Below are 20,534 nucleotides of genomic sequence, written 5' to 3' on the forward strand. Positions count from 1 at the left end.
TGACCGGGTTTCTACCAAATTTGCGCCAATTTTACATTGCTGAAACAGAACCAGGGATGAAGAAATTCACCAAACCCCCTTAGTTTTGTCCCCAAAGAAGTTATGCGCAACAAAATAACTGAAATAAAACCTCCCAGGTAGAGGTTACTTATAAGCAGACGGGAACCAATGGGAATCCATACATTCCAAAGGAGAATAGTCAAGATCAAAAGGAAATGTGAAAAGTACCATCAGTATGGTGTCCAAGTGGTTGTATGACTAGACGAGCAATCCAGAAGCCTGGATTAATAACCCAGAGTCATGGATTCCAATCCCACCATTGCACATGGGGAATTAAATAAATCTGAAAATTGAAAAGCTAGTATTTGTATTGGGGGCTGTGAAACTACCAAATATTTGTAAAAACCCACAAGTGTCCTTTAGACAAAGGAAACCTGCCGTCAATATCCACTTTGGCCCATTCATGACTTTGGACCCAGCACAATATGGTTGACTCCGAAATGGCTTTGCAAGTCACTCAGTTTAGCAGGTGGTTCACCAGCTGTTCAGGGTCAATTAAAGCTGAAAAATAAATGTTGTTCTTGCCAGTGATACTGTGGAATCTGGAAGTATAAATCTGCATCACTGGCTGGCGTGCCAGTTTGCTGGCATCATCCCCCATCAGAACCATTCTCCTGGAGACCAAGGGCAGAACTGAACCAAGGGCAGAACTGAACCAAGGGCAGAGTGAATCCCCAGTATCAGATTCCCAGCTCAAAATAAGAAGTTTATTTATTTATTAGTCACAAGTAAGGCTTACATTACCACTGCAATGCAGTGGCTGTGAAATTCCACTAGTCACCACACTCCGGCGCCTGTTCGGGTCAATGCACCTAACCAGCATGTAAATAGAAAATACCCTGCCCTTCAGACAGCAATTCTCCATCCAATGTTCTAAAGCTGGGGCGATGCTTTAAATGGCAGACTTAAAGGGGGGAATTTTCCCATCCTGTCCATCACGGGAATCGTAACAGGTCTTGGACAGCCCATGCAAAGGTCTGTCGACCACAAGTGGGACTCTCCAGTTTTGGGGCGAGTGTGGCTGGAAATTCCTGTCCAAAGTATCCCACAATTATAATTCTCCCCAGTAATTTCCAGTCTAATCATTTAAGGTTCCAAAAACAGAAAAGCTAGGATTGTTAATTAGGGGCTTGAAGTATCTGGTGAGCAAGGGCCTAATATGCAAACAGCAATCCATTTGCACTTCCCCCCACATCTCCCCCCACACTACCAACCCCTCCTCCATCCCCCGGCACCCCCATCATCCCACCACCCAGCTTGAAGGCCCAGGCATTTTTTAAATCCCAGGTCTCATTTAAATGGGAATCCTGATTAAAGCTGACATGAAGGAAGGGGAGGTTGATGGACAGGAATTTGGAAGTCACCCTCTTGAAACAGAGCGAATGGTCACATTACAATGAATACTTTGTCCTGACTATTTCTCACAGCAAAACAGAGATGGAATAAATGTTTGGTGGAGCACTTTCTTTATTATTATATATATATATTTACTACAGCTTTGGAAAAGGTTAATCAATATCATGATTGACTATGTCAATTACATTTACTAAACCTTACTAAAGCCAATTACTAAGCCAGCTGCAATGGGTTGTGAACGTAGCCTAGTCAATCACACGCAAACCAGCCTCCCATCCATTGACTCTGTCTGCACTTCCCGTTGCCTCAGAAAAGCAGCCAACATAATCAGGGACCCCACGCGCTCCAGACATTCTCTCTTCCGCTTTCTTCCATTTGGTAAAAGATACAAAAGTCTGAGATCACGTACCAACCAATTCAAGACCAGCTTCTTCCCTGCTGCCATAGATTTTTGAACAGACCTAACATATATTAAGTTGATCTTTCCTTACACCCTAGCCATGACTGTAACACTCCATTCTGCACACTTTCCTTTCAAAGAAAAGCACACGAACAGGTCCTTCGGCCCTCCAAGCCAGCATCGACCATGCTGCCCGACTGAACTGAAACCCCCTACCCTTCCGAGGATCATATCTCTCTTTTCCCATCCTATTCATGTACTTGTCCAGATGCCCCTTAAAAGTTTCCTTCTCTATGTATGCTTTGTCTGTATAGCGTGCAAGAAACAATACTTTTCACTGTATCCCAATACATGTGCGGGTTAGGTGGATTGGCCATGGTAAATTGCCTCTTAGTGTCAGGGGGACTAGCAGGGTAAATATGTGGGGCTACGGGGATAAGGCCTGGGGGGGATTGTGGTCGGTTCAGATTGATGGGCCAAATGGCCTCTTTCTGCACTGTAGGGGTTCTATGAATCTATGTGACAATAATATATCAAATCAAATCACATCCCATTCCTCTTCCATTTTTGCTATTAATACTTATCCATCGTGGCTCATTGTTTCCAGTTCCGATATAAATTTCTATTCATCCAGATTAAATAACACCTTTCATTCTTTGGCAACTCAATCATTCTTTTAGGGACTGCTTTCAATTCCATCAGCCTCCAATACAGAACCCACCTGGCAGAACAGCCGAGTGTCTTGAAGAGATGTTGTATTTCTGGAGGTACCCATATGGTCTATGAATAATGCAAACAGCCAGGAACCCGGAAAAGATTCCTCCACACATTACTGCTTTCAGACCGCATCTTACCCATTTATCAATCTATCCAACATTCGATTGCCAACATGGTTTTTAATCCAGCAAGTTAATTCATCATTATTTCCATAAGCTGCTTGTAATTTTTCAGGTTAAGAAAATTGCCAAATGTCCGTCCGACAATCAAAATGGTTGCACTTGCCCATTTATTTCAATGCCTTGCTCTGATGATTAAACACTCGAGTAAACTCGCCTCTAACTAGGTGCTTCCTGCAAACTCTGCCTTCTGCCAATGTCAGAACACATGAGGGAACTATTCACTGAAGTATTTGCCTCTCGTCACAGCTGACACACTTTAGTCCCAGCCACCCACAAACTTGGCAAGCGTTAAATTTCCCTCACTGCAATTTTGTCTCCAGCTCACCTGAAGGTGCCAACACTTACTGGAATTTGGTTTGATAATCCCAGGTCTCTATCAGTGATTGACCTAGGGGGCCTTTCTCTTGTGAAGGCCTTGAGTTGCTAAATACGAATACGCCTCACTGAGGTAGTGAAGCAGAGTCCAAATCCTCACTCAACTGATGCCTACACACTTTCCAGGACAGCACAGTGGCACAGTGGTTAGCACTGCTGCCTCATAGCACTAGGGACCCGGGTTCGATTCCCGGTTTGGGTCACTGTCTGTGTGGAGTTTGCACATTCTCTTTGTGTCTGTGTGGGTTTCCTCCGGGTGCTCCGGTTTCTTCCTATAGTCTAAAGATGTGCAGGTTAGGTGGATTGGCCATGCTAAATTATCCCTTAGTGTCAGGGGGACTAGCTAGGGTAAATGCATGGAGTTGTGGGGATAGTGTGGGATTGTGATCGGTGCAGACTCGATGGGCTGAGTGGCCTCCTTCTGCACTGTCAGATTCTATGATTCCCATAGACATAGAATCTTGAAGCAGGAGGAGGGCATTCGGCCCTTCGAGCCGGCTCCGCCATGCATTTTGATCATGGCTGATCATCGAATTCAGTATCCTGATTCCACCCCTCCCGCCACCCCCCATATCTCTTGATCCTTTAGCCCCAAGAACGATATCTAATTTCTCCTTGAAATCAGACCATGTTTTGGCCTCGACTACATTCTGTGGTAGTGAATTCCACACATTCACCACCCTCTGGATGAAGACATTTCTCCTCACCTCAGTCCTAAAAGGTTTACCCCTTATCCTCAAACTATGACCCCTAGTTCTGGACTCCCCCACCATTGGGAACATTCTTTCTAAATTGACTCTGTCCAGCTCGGATTGACATTCTCAGGATAACAATCAGAAGTAGGAAGGCTGAATGAATCCTTCCCAGGAACACTAAGGCCAATTACCTTGCCTCGACTGAGATCGTTAGACGATCTTTAATTCTAATATCAATGCAAATATTTTCCTGTCTCACTTTAGTTTATTATATCTCTTTTTAGTTTGCTTTGTGCCTCATAGTGGTGACCATATATGAGATTGGATATGGATTTTCTGGAGAATGGAGGTGTATGACTCAGATGCTTTGTTATTTGAATATCCAAAGCTCGGATCAGCCTGATAGACTGGCCATAATGGCAGCCTATGGCAAGTAGGGGACAGATCCACAATCTAGTCCCCCTGAATTACATTGAGCACCATTGACCCTGTTGTGGCTGCAGTGGTCCCACTCCAGTTGTCATTTGAAAAGTGTCACATTCTGGAAAGCCTGTATTTGAGTATGCGTGTTAGCAATTTTCCCAGCCCCACCATAAATTAAGTCAGACACTGGCAGAACTGCTCGATCAGGGCTACGGAGGTTTGTTGCTAGTCAGTGTCGGCAGAATGGAGCATGAATCTAAAGCATCAGCACTTCATTTATCCAGAGCAAGTAAATAATGTGCCACTAGTGCCATGCTGAAGGAGTGCTGCACTGTTCGGGGTGACACCTTTGAGATGAGAATTGAAGCCAAAGCACCTTCTGAGATTTCTTTACAACTTTGGCAAGAGTATTTCAGATACTGCTCAGCACATTAGTTAGTGGCCACTTCGCCGAGATGAAATGAGACACCAAAGCATGGGAATGTATAGGCTGCATCAGTCTCTTCCAACCCCATTAGCCTTAACATATCCGACTGTAATTAAAATCAGTACTCTGACAAAGGTTAGTAACTACAGCTGAAACTTTGGAGAATTCACCCTCACCATTCTTAAAATAGAAGAAAGACTTACAGGCGCCTTCCATGACCTCAGGATGTCCCAAAGTGCTTTATAACCAGTCAAGTACTTTTGAAGTATAGTCACAGTTGTAAAATAGGAATGGAGCAAAATGTGAAGATTAGCAATCCAGCAAGCTGAGATATTTTATTCAATTCCATTGCATTCCACACATGGCATTTCCATGATCCCAACAGGACTGAAGCCATAATATTCCACAGAGATTTTCCACTTGGAATGGTTGCTACGATTCTGTCAAACGCAACTCACACATTACCTTCATTGTGGGCTTTCAGGCTATTTACAGGATATCATGAGGGAATCAGTGGAAATAACGGTGCTGATGAAATGCATTACTCAAGAATTGTCCATGTTTTATTCCTATTCATGCATTCCACAAATGCCATTCCTGTCAGTTAAATTATACTTTCCCCCATTTCATCCTGGACAAGGTCATAGGCAGATTAATTTCCCAACTAAGCTTTACCCACACGAATAAATAATGTATCCATCTAAATATACCGCTGTTGTCTTGCCTACATTACCCTCAGTTATTACCCTCAAGGATGAAATTGACTATGAAAACACTTGGGGATATTTTGAGGTTGGAAAATGAACTGTAGAAATGCAAATCTTCCTTTCATTTTTATCGACAGAATAATTCTACGTGGGATCATCCACAAATTTGTACGAATCAATATTTCGTCACTTTCAAGGAGTTCTCATTGATACCATCATGTAAAGGACTTCAACAGATACTTTAACAACAATTAGTGGAATTAAACAAAAACAACCTCTCAGGCCAAGAGAAACAACTCTTGTTCATTTTGTTCATAACTCAAGTTTTTTTGATTTAATTTGAGGTTTTCAAATGATTCTTCCTTTTTTTAAAAACTCATCCAGCCCACGCACCATTGAGCAAGAGGATGGGTGAATGCCCTACCAACGCCACTTGTTTCTGCTATCACAAGTCTGGGACAGGGAGGGGGAATGGAGCAGAAAAACCCCTACTCTTGGCTAGAGAGTTTCCCGCAAAATCTCCACCCAAGTAACCAGAATCTCTATGAACATACATTGAGCATGCATACACAATAACATGAGTAGACCAATCAGCCCTGTGATTCTGTTCCACTACTCAATGAAACCATGCCTACTTTATATCCCTACTCTGTCAACATCCTTGGGGTTACCATTGATCAGAAACTCATCTGGACTCACCGCATAAACACAGTGGCTACAAGAGCAGGTCAGAGGCTAGGAATACTGCAGCGAGTGACTCACCTCCTGACTCCCCAGAGCCAATCCACCATCTACAAGGCACAAGTCAGGAGTGTGATGGAATACTCCCCACTTGCTTGGATGGGTGCAGCTCCAACAACACTCAAGAAGCCTGACACCATCCAGGACAAAGCAGCCCGCTTGATTGGCATCTACAATCATCCACCCTCTCCACCACTGATGCTCAGTAGCAGCATTGCAGAAATTCACCAAAGATCCTTAGATGGCACCTTCCAAACTCATGACCACTTCCATCTAGAAGGATAAGGACAGCGGATACATGGGAACACACTGCCACCTGCAAGTTCCCCTCCAAGTCACGCACCATCCTGACTTGGAAATATATTGCTATTCCTTTGCAGTTGCTGGGTCAAAATTCTAGAATTCCCTCCCTAACGGCATTGTGGGTCAACCCACAACATATGGACTGCAGCGATTCAAGAAAGTGGCTCACCACCACCTTCTCAAGGGCAACTAGGGATGGGCAACAAATGCTGGCCTAGCCAGCGATGCCCATGTCCCATGAATGAATCAAAAAATATACCCTCCATCTATATCTAGATGGATCTGGGCTCTATTAATCAGGGCACTGAGTACAAGAGTAAGGAGATTGTGTTGAACTTGTATAAGACATAAGTTAAGCCTCATCTAGAGTACTGTATCCAGTTGTGGGTGCTATGTGTGAGCAATGATCTGAAGGCATTGGAGAGAGTACAGAGGAGATTCACAAGAATGATTCCAGGGATAAACAACTATAGCTATGAGAATAAATTGGAGAAGTTAGAACTGTTTTCCTTGGAGAAAAGAAGGCTGAGAGATGAGTTGTTAGAGATTTCAAGATCCTGAGGGGTATAGATGGGGTAGATAGTGAGAAATTATTCCCACTCAAAAGAGCATCAAGAACTAAAGGGCACAGATTCAAAATAAAAGACAAAAGGAATAGAAGGGATGTGTGGAAAAAAAAAATTCACCCAGAGAGTGGTTGGAGTCTGGAATGAACTTCCTGAGAGGGTGCTGGAGGTATTTTCAATCATGGTATTCCAAAGGGAATTGAATTGCTTTCTGAAAATAATGTGTAAGGTTACAGGGATAGGGCAGGGGAGCGGGACTAGGTAGAATGCTCTTTCAGAGAGCCAGTGCAGAGTAGATGGGCCGAACAGCCCCCTTCTGCTCTGTAAAAGATTCTGTGATCTATATTGCAGTGGACTCAAAGGGCTGAATGGCCTATTCCTGCCCCTAAGTCCAATGTTCCTATGTTCTCATCTATATAAAACACGCAGATAAACATGTTTGTATCAGCCTTTGCACATTCTAGTCATTTAAACTCTCCCAATGATTGAAGAAAAGAAAATATGTTTCATAGGTAAACACAGATTTTTACCATTTTTCATCAGCTCACCATCACCTGGATATCCAAATGGATAGGAAAGCTAGGAGAACAGACCGGTGTGAGAAGGGAAAGTTTCACAGAAGGGATAGTTTCAGCTTCCTATTGGAATGAGAGAGAAGAGAGAAGAACAGTTCAGTGGGTTTAAGAATCAAGGGAGAGAGATAGCAAAGAGAACACAGGAAATAGCATTGCCTGAACAAGGAAGGGGCAGAGCCCGCCACATACTAAACATCACACAACCTCTCAGTGAGCAACGCCATGCCTTGATTAGCACAATCATAGCATTATACAGCACATAAGGAGGCCATTCAGCCCATCATGCCAGTGAATGAGCTAATCAATTGGTTGCATTACCCACACTCTTTCCACATAACCTGGCAATGTGTTTATGTGCCAACTGTATATCCAATTCCCCTTTGAGACTTACTCTTCAATCTGCTTCCACTGCCCGTTCAGGCAATGCATTCCAGATTATAACAACTCACTATGTAAAAAAAAATCATCTCCTCATCTCCCCTCTGGTTTTTTTGCCAATTACCTTCAATTGGTAAATCCTGGTAACCAACCCTCCTGCCATTGGAAACAAAGATGTGTGAGTTAGGCTGATTAGCCATGCTCAATGCCCCTTAGTGTCAGAGGGATTAGCAGGGTAAATACATGGGGTTACAGGGATAGGGCCTGGCTGGGATTGTTGTCGGTACAGGTTCAATGGGTCGAATGGCTCCTTCTGCACTGTAGGATTCTATGATTCTATGAACCCAATTTTAATGTTATGCAAGCACATGGAGTTTGAATGAGTTCAAATCTCTCCCAGTTTCTCCCTATTTACTCAAACAAAATCCCATATCATTTTGAAGAGAAAAGTAAGATTCTGTTAAAAATATGTACTTTTTTGCTGATATCTTCCTTTGTGGCTCATTCTGTGTAAAAGCAACACATTTCTACAAGCTTAAAATCATAGAATGGAATCTTTACAGTGCAAAAGGAGGCCATTCAGCTCATTGAGCCTGCACTGACCTCAATCCCACCCGGGCCCCATTCCCGTAACCCCACATATTTACCCTGCTAATCCCCCTGATACTAGGGTCAATTTAAAATGGCCAATCAACCTAACCCGCACATCTTTGGACTGCAGGAGGAAACCAGAGCACCCAAAGGAAACCCATGCAGACACGGGGAGCATGTGTAAACTCCACACAGACAGTGACCCGAGGCCAGAATTGAACCTGGGTCCCTGGCGCTGTGAGGCAGCAGTGCTAACCACTGTGCCACCGTGCCGCCCCATATATATACGTGATAGCTTGTATTTGTCCGCTTTTCACATTAGAATCTCATTGTGCCAATTAATCACTTGAGCTCTGTACCTAAAAGTAATTGGCGGGGGTTGTTAAGCAAGAAAGTAAGTTATATTTGCAGTTCTCTAATTCTGTAATAAAAGTTAAATATTTAAATTTTGCTGTGTTCTTTTTCCCTCAGACAGAATTTGATTAAAGCAATCCATCCATTGTCCTCTTGACACATACTCACAGAGCTGTCAATGTCAGAGTAATGTTGGGATTTACTATCAGACTGAGACAGAGCCTGACACCCGCTTAAACACATGGAGCTGTGCTCATTTTTAAGAGCCCAGTGAATCTCGTTTTCATTAAAAATCAAAACAAACGGGCCCAGATGATAACCGAATGAGTTGACAGGTTTGGAGCGGCACACTTCACACAAGCGGATTGTCCTGGTTATATTTTGAGTTGTAACTGGCTTCCCCACACTTAAAAACATATTGCAGTGCCCAATGGGAGAATTCAATTTCAATCAGCAAGATGCCAACTTTGGAAAGGGATGCTTGCAGAGCACACAGGCTTGACTTACAGTGTCAATTGGCAGTGCTCAATGCATCTAGACTTAGAGAGGCAATCCATGAAACACCATTTGTTTCCACATTGTTAATGCTAATCAGATTATTCTTTTGCTTTTGCAATTGTCTGCCATATGCAGAAGAAAAGTGGATTAGGACAAGTGCTACTCAGTTCCTTTACAAAGGTGTTTGTTTTGCAAGTTGACATTTCAGAGGGTAATTTCACTGATCCTGCACTCAAATGAAACATTTATTAGGGAATCGGAGCTGTAGCCTTGTTGCCAAACCATGTTCCCTTTGTGCAAAAACTTTATAAAATAATTCTCCTTTGATGTGCAACTTAATGGAAATAGGAAAGCCAAATTTCAGTGAGGAAAAGGGACTTCTGGCATTCAGTGTTAGTTATCGATAGGTTTGGGCAGGCTGTACACAAAACTGGACTCTCGAGCTCACATCAATTTGCTTTGCCAAGAGAATGGACAACAGACTTGATGCCTGGAAACATCAAGGCCACGGCAGTCTCTCCCTGACCCTGCTAACCTGCGGCCAACACACTCACCAATACAGAGGCTGAGTGCAGAATGAGCATCAATCAGGAGAGGGGAAACAGGCAAGGGAATGATTGCCAACGAGAACGGAGGTTTTTGGCTGTTAATTCTGTTTCTCTCCACAGATGCTGCCTGACCTGCCGAGTATTTCCAGCGTTTGTTGTTTTTAGTTCCAGCAGCTCTAAAGAGCTGGAACATTGTTCACGCAATGTCCCATTGAATGAGGTAAGCAACACAAAAAAAATCTCCTTATCTTAAAAATGGCCCAACCTATTTCATATGCTGAATGTGTCCGTGTTCAAGAGTGTACAGTTGTTATTCAGTGTCAGCAGCAAAAGTTCCCCAGTTCAGCTATGTTACAGCAGGTTGTAATACTCTAACTCAAGCATGTGGCTCAACCTCAGAACAGAGTTCCTTATTGCAGAATTGAGCCTTGCTATGTTCCACAGGGACTATTTTCATCTTGGATGGTAAATTGTTAGCAGGCAATCTTACTGGCTTGTCACATTGGTTGATCGGCGCGGCGAGCCAGTAAGATCACAAGAGAGGCGAAAAATCAGGTTCGCACCTAGTTTCTCACCCCTTGTGATATTACCGGCCCTGTTAAGTTGGGAGTGACAATCTCCAAGTGCACTATGTACTCTTGTACAGTATTGTGGAAGATCACAGCGCCTGTGCAATACTGCTCTCTATCAGACTGCAGCCAGCTTCCTGGCATGAACAGACTCCGTCCACTCCCCCTACTGGTGAGAATCACACTTTGCCTTTCTAAGCGTCAAAAGATTTGATTTTTACTGTTGCCGATAAAACGGGTGTGAAACTTTCCCATTTTCTCGCTCGTTCGGCAATTAGAATTATTTTAGTAAGATCGCCACCTAAGTGCCTGTGCATTATAAAGTGTGTTCACAGTAAGAAGTTTAACAACACCAGGTTAAAGTCCAACAGGTTTATTTGGTAGCAAAAGCCACACGTGTGGCTTTTGCTACCAAATAAACCTGTTGGACTTTAACCTGGTGTTGTTAAACTTCTTACTGTGTTTACCCCAGTCCAACGCCGGCATCTCCACATTATAAAGTGTGCACAGCTTTTGTTTCCATTTGATGGGTTCTATAACAAGTGTCACATCTGCTTTGTCAACTTAAATCTCAAACAACAAAGGTGAAAATGACCCTCTGTACCCCATATCTTTACAGTCTCTTCGACCTTCCAATTTAATCTCACTTTGCCGATAGTTCATCGTGGTGGGTGCACTGGGAGTTGACCTGTGACTGGCGCAAACTTCTTTCATGATGGATCTTTACAGTTGACAAAGAAAGGGGAAATTTTCCTGTTCCTCCCGCCATGGGGATCATAGTGGGTGAGGGGTGGACCGTGCAAAGATCCATTGACCTCGGGCCGGAATTTTCAGTTTTGGAGTGAGCGCAGCCTGAAAATCCCACCCAAAGTCTTTCACTTAGTCAACCTGGACTAAATTCAACTAGATTGTAAACGTAAGCTTTATCATTCTGCCACTTCCTGCTACTAAGGCTTTAAAAATTAAAGCACTGCAAAGAATTTGATCGGAGGTAATATTATTTATTTTTCTCCATTTTGTTTAACTTAAAAAAAATGTTCCTAATATCATTGGCGAACTGGTCAGCAAGAGGTGGTGTCTCTGACAGTCAGTGTGAGAGAATATGCATACATTGATTGAACTCTCTTTATGTAATGTGACCCATTTATTTTTTAAGTTATCGTTTAAATGCTTATTATTCAGAAGGAATGTGGCACCAAGATTTGTAGCCACTGCTCTAACTTTTGTTTAGATTGTAGGTGCTGGTAACGGTTCTGCAGTTGTCACTGACACATCTATTAGATCCATCTTTTGCTTTTTTATTCATTGCATTGCCCCCCCTGTAGGTTTGCATCATCATCCCTTTTATCGTTGAATCTCTCCTGCCTTCCACCTGATCATAGAACTTCCCTTTTGTTCTTTCCTCCCCGCCTCCGCATTCCCTGTCTCTGAATTTATTTAAAACCTGTTACGTCTCTAACCCCTGCCAATTCTCTGAGAAGGTCATCAACCTCAAATGTTAACTCCGTTTCTCTCTCTCTATTGGTGCTGCCAGAACTGCTGAGTATTTCCAGCATTTTCTGTTTCAGTTTCAGATTTCCAGCATTTGCAGTATTTTAGTTTTGTTTTATGTTAAACCGAGGGCCTGTTTGGCACTTGATTCAAAGAACGTAGTGTTCTCTGTGTTCCAGTCAACATTTACCGCTTAACCAACGTCAGTTAAAAGAGATTAACAGGCTAATCATCTCATTGCTGTTTCTGGGACCTTGCTGTGCACAAATTGGCTTCCACATTTCACAGAATCATAAAATTGTTACATAGCAGAAGGAGGCTATTTGACCCATCATGTCTGCATTGGCTCTCCAAACAAACATCATGACTTAGTGCTGATAGCTGCTCCCTTGAAGCCTCTCTCCACCCCAACACTCCTGTCCTTCCCCCACCACAGCAGATAGCTGCTCCCTTACAACCTCTTCCCTCCCACATCATCCCCCACCCAGCAAATAGCTCACTATCACTGCATCATCCTCCTGCTCACACCCACTCACTATCACTGCATCATCCTCCTGCTCACACCCACTCACTATCACTGCATTACCTCCCTGCTCACACCCACTCACTATCACTGCATCACCCTCCTGCTCACAACCACTCACTATCACTGCATTACCTCCCTGCTCACACCCACTCACTATCACTGCATCACCCTCCTGCTCACAACCACTCACTATCACTGCATTACTTCCCTGCTCACACCCACTCACTATCACTGCATCACCCTCCTGCTCACAACCACTCACTATCACGGCATCACCTCCTTGCTCACAACCACTCACTATCACTGCATCATCCTCCTGCTCACACCCACTCACTATCACTGCATCACCCTCCTGCTCACACCCACTCACTATCACTGCATCATCCTCCTGCTCACAACCACTCACTATCACGGCATCACCTCCTTGCTCACACCCACTCACTATCACTGCATCATCCCCCTGCTCACATTCATTCACTATCACTGCATCATCCCCCTGCTCACACCCACTCACTATCACTGCATCATCCTCCTGCTCACACCCACTCACTATCACTGCATCATTGCCCTGCTCACACTCATTCACTATCACTGCATCATCCCCCTGCTCACATCCACTCACTATCACTGCATCATCCTCCTGCTCACACCCACTCACTATCACTGCATCATTGCCCTGCTCACACTCATTCACTATCACTGCATCATCCCCCTGCTCACAGCCACTCACTATCACGGCATCACCTCCTTGCTCACACCCACTCACTATCACTGCATCATCCCCCTGCTCACACCCACTCACTATCACTGCATCATCCCCCTGCTCACACTCATTCACTATCACTGCATCATCCCCTGCTCACATCCGCTCACTATCACGCATCATTGCCCTGCTCACTCATTCACTATCACTGCATCATCCCCCTGCTCACATCCACTCACTATCACTGCATCATTGCCCTGCTCACACTCATTCACTATCACTGCATCATCCCCCTGCTCACACACTCACTATCACTGCATCATCCCCTGCTCACACCCACTCACTATCACTGCATCATCCTCCCGTTCACACCCACTCACCAGCACTGACACTATTCCTACTCACCCACTCACTATCACTGTTTGTTAAAGTATTTGAGGAAGTTTTAGAATTATAAATACAATTTTTAGGCTGCTGTAAACTGCTTTCCCAGATTATTCTAGCTAACAGTACTGCTCCATGGACAATTAACAATTATGCACCTCTGGAGAAACATTAATATTTCTTTGCAAATTGAATACTTCACAATTTGAAAACAGCCTTTTGGCTCCAAATCCCAGGAACATTAAATTGAATGTGTGTACTTTGATGAAAATGCAAATTAGAAAGGTTTGCAAATAACAGCATTGTACTAATTAGCAAGGAAATACAATCAGGCATAAACTTTCCCTGACTTTTCTCTGTAATGTTTGAAAACATTAAATTATTCCAATCAGAAGAAAACAGTTTCAAAGGAATGGATGCAACCAGTCATTGCATATTTGAGATGCAGTCAGATTTGTTGTGGAACCAAGCTTCGGAGGTTTTGGGGTCATAAACTCTCCATTTATTCCATTTGATACAACATATATAGAAAGAATTGGGGACTTGTTGGTTGTCATTGTTGAAATAAGGGTTTGTTGGAATGTTTGGATTATTAATCTCACTCGCTGTCTCTTAAAAAAAGGTTTCATGATCTTGTAGCAATATTTTTTTTCTATTCATTCATGCAACATGGGCGTCGCTGGCTGGCCAACATTTATTGCCCATCCCTAGTTGCCCTTGGAGGGCAGTCGAGAGTCAACCACATTGCTGTGGCTTTGGAGTCACATGTAGGCCAGACCAGGTAAGGACGGCAGATTTCCTTCCCTAAAGAACATTAGTGAGCCAGATGGGTTTTTCCGATAATCGGCAATGGTTTCATGGTCATTAGTAGATTCTTAATTCCAGATATTTTTTATTGAATTCAAATTCCACCACCTACTGTGGTGGGATTCGAACCCGGGTCCCCAGAACATTAACTGAGTTTCTGGTTTAATAGTCTGGCGATAATACCACTAGACCATCGCCTCCTCCAATTTGCACATTTTCACACTAATATTCCATGCAAGATGCTTATTACTTTTCGCTGCTTGTCTAGATGGGGAACTTTAGTGATGAGGAATGGGATAGTTTCCTTTTCGGGAGCCTAATGTCAGTGCTAAGCATTCCCAACCAATACTGCCACAGAACTGCACAGCAATTAGCAAACCATTCAATACATCCTGCCTTTGATAGCCAATCAGTTTCACTCCCCTATCACCTCAGCTCTGAAAACATTCTCTTTTTAATCCAACAGAATTCCTCACCCCTCAATCCCAATTCCAATGTGACTTCTTTCAGTATTGCACACTAATCTTCCTTTAACCTTCTCCAGGTGAGACTGCAATTTAATGCCGAATTAAAATCAATTGGCATCGTAGGCCATGCTCACTAGAGAAGACTGACCAAACTCATTTAAATTCAGCTGTCAGGAAAGACTTTGTCACATCAGTCATGGTTGGATTCAACTACAGTCACTGAAGTGTGAGGCATCTGTCTCATTCTACAATATCTGAAATTCTAGCAACTTCTTTCTGGTGCATGGTTTCAAAGTTGCAGCTTCAGTCAAGTTGCCTGCATGAGATCATTACCTGGATCCATTGACCTGGTTAGGGTTGTATTCCATCTTGATGGCCACTCGAGTCGGTGGCTGTGCCAACCACTCTTGCTGAGGAACCCGTGGACTAATCTTTGAGGTCTGTCCATAGTCACCCGACGAAGAAGCCGTCATTTCTGTTTTGGCTTGGTGTGGCGTTCCGTAGGCACACTCAAATAAGGACTGGTCTTCACTGACTACTGATAATGCTTCCTGTGGGAAAGAAAGGTAGTCATGAGCTTCGAAAGCTTGTGTGGCTTTTGCTACCAAATAAACCTGTTGGACTTTAACCTGGTGTTGTTAAACTTCTTACTGTGGAAAGAAAGGTATGCAGGTCAAACTGACAGTCTGCTTTAGGATTTCAATCGGTAGCTCAACTGTTGAACTATCATTTTCTTGCTTAGTTTAGTAAGAATGTACTTAAAACAGTTCTGTTAGCCCTTTCGAAGAATTAGAACTAACTTAAAGATTCACCAAGGAAACCTTATGCTTTTTCATTAGTTAACTTCAATCATTGGTCAGCTCTTGATCAATTGGGCCAGTGGGGTGACAAATGGCAGATGGAGTTTAATTTAGATAAATGCGAGGTGATGCATTTTGGTAGATTGAACCAGGGCAGGACTTACTCAGTTAATGGTAGGGCGTTGGGGAGAGTTACAGAACAAAGAGATCGAGGGCTACATGTTCATAGCTCCTTGAAAATTGAGTCAAAGATGGACAGAGTGGTGAAGAAGGCATTCAGCATTCTTGGTTTCATTGGTCAGAACATTGAATACAGGAGTTGGGACGTCATGTTGAAGTTATACAAGACATTGGTAAGGCCACACTTGGAATACTGTGTACAGTTCTGGTCACCCTATTATAGAAAGGATATTATTAAACGAGAAAGAATGTAGAAGAGATTTACTAGGATGCTACCGGGACTTGATGGTTTGAGTTATAAGGTGAGGCTGGATAGACTGGGACTTATTTCTCTGGAGCATAGAAGGCTGAGGGGTGATCTTATAGAGGTCTATAAAATAATGAGGGGCACAGATCAGCTAGATAGTCAATATCTTTTGCCAAAGGTAGGGGAGTCTAAAATTAGAGGGCATAGGTTTAAGGTGAGAGGGGAGAGATACAATAGTGTCCAGAGGGGCAATTTTTTCACACAGAGGGTGGTGAGTGTCTGGAACAAGCTGCCAGAGGTAGTAGTAGAGGCGGGTACAATTTTGTCTTTTAAAAAGCATTTAGACAGTTACATGGGTAAGATGGGTATAGAGGGATATGGGCCAAATGCGGGCAATTGGGATTAGTTTAGGGGTTTAAAAAAAAGGGTGGCATGGACAAATTGTGCCGAAGGGCCTGTTTCCATGCTGTAAACCTCTATGACTCTATGACTCTATAACTCAAATTTTGTGATGCAACTTTAAATTATCAGTATTAAGTTGAGTTTTCAGGGAGCTGATTGGTCGTAATGATATTGAATTAACATTTATAGAATTCCTACGCTTCGGTATGTGTTTGTGATTACGTCTGCTTGAATGTAAATTTAGATGTTCCATCAATAATCAATTTTTTCAGCAATATTGCTTCATTTCTATTTGTCTTACTTCCCCACCATGGACTCTATGTCTGCTCCAGGAGTTCAGTGGTTGTAATCGCAATTAACTTGCTCACTGATTTTTCTCTGCTTCTCTCACAGATAGTGCAGTTAAGTTCAAAAGCTTGCTATGTTTGGTATCACTGGAACCAGCATCCTTTTATTCTATTGCACTATATAAGTTTAGTTATTAGTGTCACAAATAGGCTTATATTAACACTGCAATTAAGTTATTGTAAAAATCCCTTAATCACCACCGGCGCCTGTTCGGACACACTGAGGGTGAATTTAGCATGGCCAATGCATGTAACCAGCATGCCTTTCAGACTGTGGGAGGAAACCGGAGCAAACCCATTCAGACACGAGGAGAACATGCAGACTCCACACAGACAGTGGCCCAAGCCGGGAATCGAACCTGGATCCCTGGCGCTGTAAGGCAGCAGTGCTAACCATTGTGCCACCTCGCCATATACACTAGGAGCGAAGTATCTAGGAAGTCAGTCTAGATCCTAGATCTCTTGGACTGCAGGTGCAGAGTGACATTATGGTAGCACAGTGGTTAGCACTGCTGCTTCACGGTGCCAGGGATCCAGGTTTGATTCCCAGCTTGTCCGTGTCTGCGTGGAGGTTGCACATTCTCCCAGTGTCTGTGTGGATTTCCTCCGGGTGGTCCAGTTTCCTCCCACATTCTGAAAGATGTGCTGGTTAGGTGCATTGACCCAAACAGCCACTGAAATGTGGCGACTTGGGGAATTTCACAGTAACTTCACTGCGGTGTTAATGTAAGCCTTACTTATAACTAATAAATAAACTTTACACTAAACATTGAACAAGGTCTGTTTTCCTGATAAAGATCATCAACCTGAAATGGTTAGCTCTCTTTCTCTTTCCACAGATGCTGCCTGATCTGCTGAGTATTTCCAGCACTTTCTGTTTCTGTGACTGGTTTATTTCCCCTTCTCCAGTCTGAAGAATGGTGTGCAGCATGGTGGTAATCTCTGTCTCCAACTGCCATAAACATGTGATAAGGTCTCTTGGAAAAGTTAGTCATCACTGTTAATTCAGGAATAGATATCCCTCAGGCAAGAATAGCAGTAAATAATCTACAAAATTATTACACAAAATGATACAAAGGAAAACCAGAGTCCATTCTCTTATTTCCTATCTCTGTAAATTTTACTTTACAGCAGTAAATAGCATTATATACATTGGTGCTAATTGAACAAATCTGATTGTGCATGGAAAAATACATTACTAAATACTGTGCAACGACAAAACAATCACTAAAAGTATAACTCAGGCAACAGCTTGTTACCGTTGAGATCATTCAGAATGCAGCATTTTCAAAGCCAGACTTTCTATGAGAAACTGTAGGATTTCGCCAAAGAATTTATTAGACATATATGAAGTGTTATATATTGGTCTAATTGGTTAGGGAAGAGTTAATAATGGAAGGGTCAATGTGGGATTGAGTATGGTATTGCCCACACAGTGATATAAGGGAACACATGACCCATACCGAGGAGTTAGTCTCGTGTTGGACAGAGCTGTGTGTACAAGTAAGCATTGAGACAGCTCATAGCCTGAACTCTTCCTATATATCTATGCATACATTCTTGTGGTTAATAAATATGTAACAGTTAAGCTATTTAAGACTATGCAGGACTTCATTATAACCCACTGAATGGTATCCAACACCCTACAACAGAGAACAACCAAAATAATTGTGTGTGATTGATGTGATAACGATATAAAGCACAAACAATGCAGTGTCATTTTTACAATCCAGGACTGTAAAGTCACATTATATCACCACATCCTTTTGTTGTAAAAACGTTTTCCAAACATTTCCCAAAGTTTGAAAACTATTGGGAGCTATTAACACGTGGCCCCCTAACAGAGAGACCCTCAGCGAATAATGTGCTTCTCGGATATTCTAAATGCAATTGACAGATTCCCCAGACCAACAGAACTGGAGTTGGTGTTAGGGCAAAAGAGAATTGCAAGTGACCAGTGAAAGTCATATTATGGTGGCGCAGAATCTAGAGCACATTGACAGAATGACTATAGAGATTAAAGAACTGTTTTACATTCATATGTTTTTGTAAAACCCCCAATTTTAATTGTGCCGCTATTGGTAGCTGTGTCTTCAGGTGCCAAGATCCTAAGCTCAGGAATTCCTTCCCTACACCTTCCCGTCTCCAACTCCCTTTCCTCCTTCAAGACATTTTAAGACAAGGGCGGCACTGCTGGAGAGTGCTAGGGACCCGGGTTCGATTCCCAGCTTGGGTCACTGTGCAGAGTCTGCACATTCTCCCAATGTCTGTGTGGGTTTCCGCTGGGTGCTCTGGTTTCCTCCCACAATCCGAAAGACGTGTTGGTTAGGTGGATTGGCCATGCTAAATTCTCCCTCACTGTACCCAAACAGGCGCCGGAGTGTGATGACTCGGGGATTTTCACAGTAACTTCATTGCAGTGTTAATGTAAGCCTACTTGTGACACCAATAAATAAATTTATAATCTACCTCTTTGACCAACTTCTGATCATTCAACTTAATTGCTGGAATTTTACTGCCAAGGGTCGCAAAACGGATTCTCCGTTGGCCTCGGGCAGGATTTTACGAGCCTCACCCAAGCAAGGTCGTAAAATCCCGGCCTATATCTCATTATCTGACTCAATGTCAAAATTTGTTTGATAACACTGCTGTGAAGTGCTGTAGGGTGTTTTACTGTGTTAACAGCGTTCTAGAATACAATTTTCTATTATAAATGTCACACTCGCATTCGGTATCAGTCGTCCACTAAATGAAATCATTATTGTATATTTCTTTCAGCCCTAAAACAGTGTGAAACATTACACCTAATTCCCACCTTGTTTTCAATAAGGAGGTCGGAATGGAAAATCTGTTGTGGAACAAAATTTATCAAATTCAGCAGCTAACTGTGGCCAAGATCAGTCAAGTTGCCAGTTCTCTCCATAAGTGTTCCTGTTAACAATAAAACAGCAAGATCGCCCACTGTGAAGGAGAACAGAGCAGTGCTATGAATCAAATTGTTTTGTATGTCTGTTCCTTGTAGAGTTAGATTGGAGGACACTTACACTGAAAGGGAGGTTAAGCTATTTTTCTGCTGCTGTTTGTAACATCAGTTTGTAAGACTGGAACCTTTTACATTCATGTGCATAAGTGGAATGCAAGGGTGCCATTCTGAGGTGACAACCACGAGAGAATACTGTGTGAGGCAATACATGTCCCTAAGTAATTAAACTACAGGGGCGGCAAGGTGGTACAGTGGTTAGCCTGCTGCCTCACAGCATCAGGGACACAGGTTCAATTTTGGCCTTGGGTGTCTGTGTGGAGTTTTCACATTTATCCCCATGTCAGCCTGGGTTTCCTCCGGGTGCTCCGGTTTTCTCCCACACTCCAAAGTTTTGGTGGATTTGTAGTTTCGGTGGATTGGCCATGCTAAATGATGGGGATAGGCTAGAGTGGAGGCCCTGCTCTTTCAGAGAGTCAGTGCAGACTCGATGGGCCGAATGGTCTCTTTCTGCATTGTAGGGATTCTAAACATAGATCATGATGAACTTGTGTTTCCCCACTCTAGATTGGACCATCAGGTGAGATGTTGAGCAAAGGGCATGTACTCCCTCAAAAGTAGGGGTTGAAATCTGGAGGGAGACTCAGGCCTAGATCCTTCAAGAACTGCCCAGAATCAAGGTTATTAAGCCCTGGTGAAGAGTCTGTGGCAGTCATAGCCAACATAAAGAAGAAA

At 43.1% G+C, this 20,534-nt stretch overlaps 1 protein-coding gene across 1 annotated transcript in view; it reads right to left on the bottom strand.

The window, feature by feature from the left end:
* The window catches only part of erg (ETS transcription factor ERG), a 261,573-nt gene that overhangs the window by 76,624 nt on the left and 164,415 nt on the right, over positions 1–20,534 (bottom strand). Inside the window, 1 exon segment of the mRNA XM_078232731.1 lies at positions 15,177–15,394. Within this exon segment, the coding sequence (XP_078088857.1) occupies positions 15,177–15,394 (218 nt within the window).

The sequence above is a fragment of the Mustelus asterias genome, chromosome 17 (genome assembly GCF_964213995.1).
Source record: "Mustelus asterias chromosome 17, sMusAst1.hap1.1, whole genome shotgun sequence".
NCBI classification, from domain to species: Eukaryota; Metazoa; Chordata; class Chondrichthyes; order Carcharhiniformes; family Triakidae; genus Mustelus; species Mustelus asterias.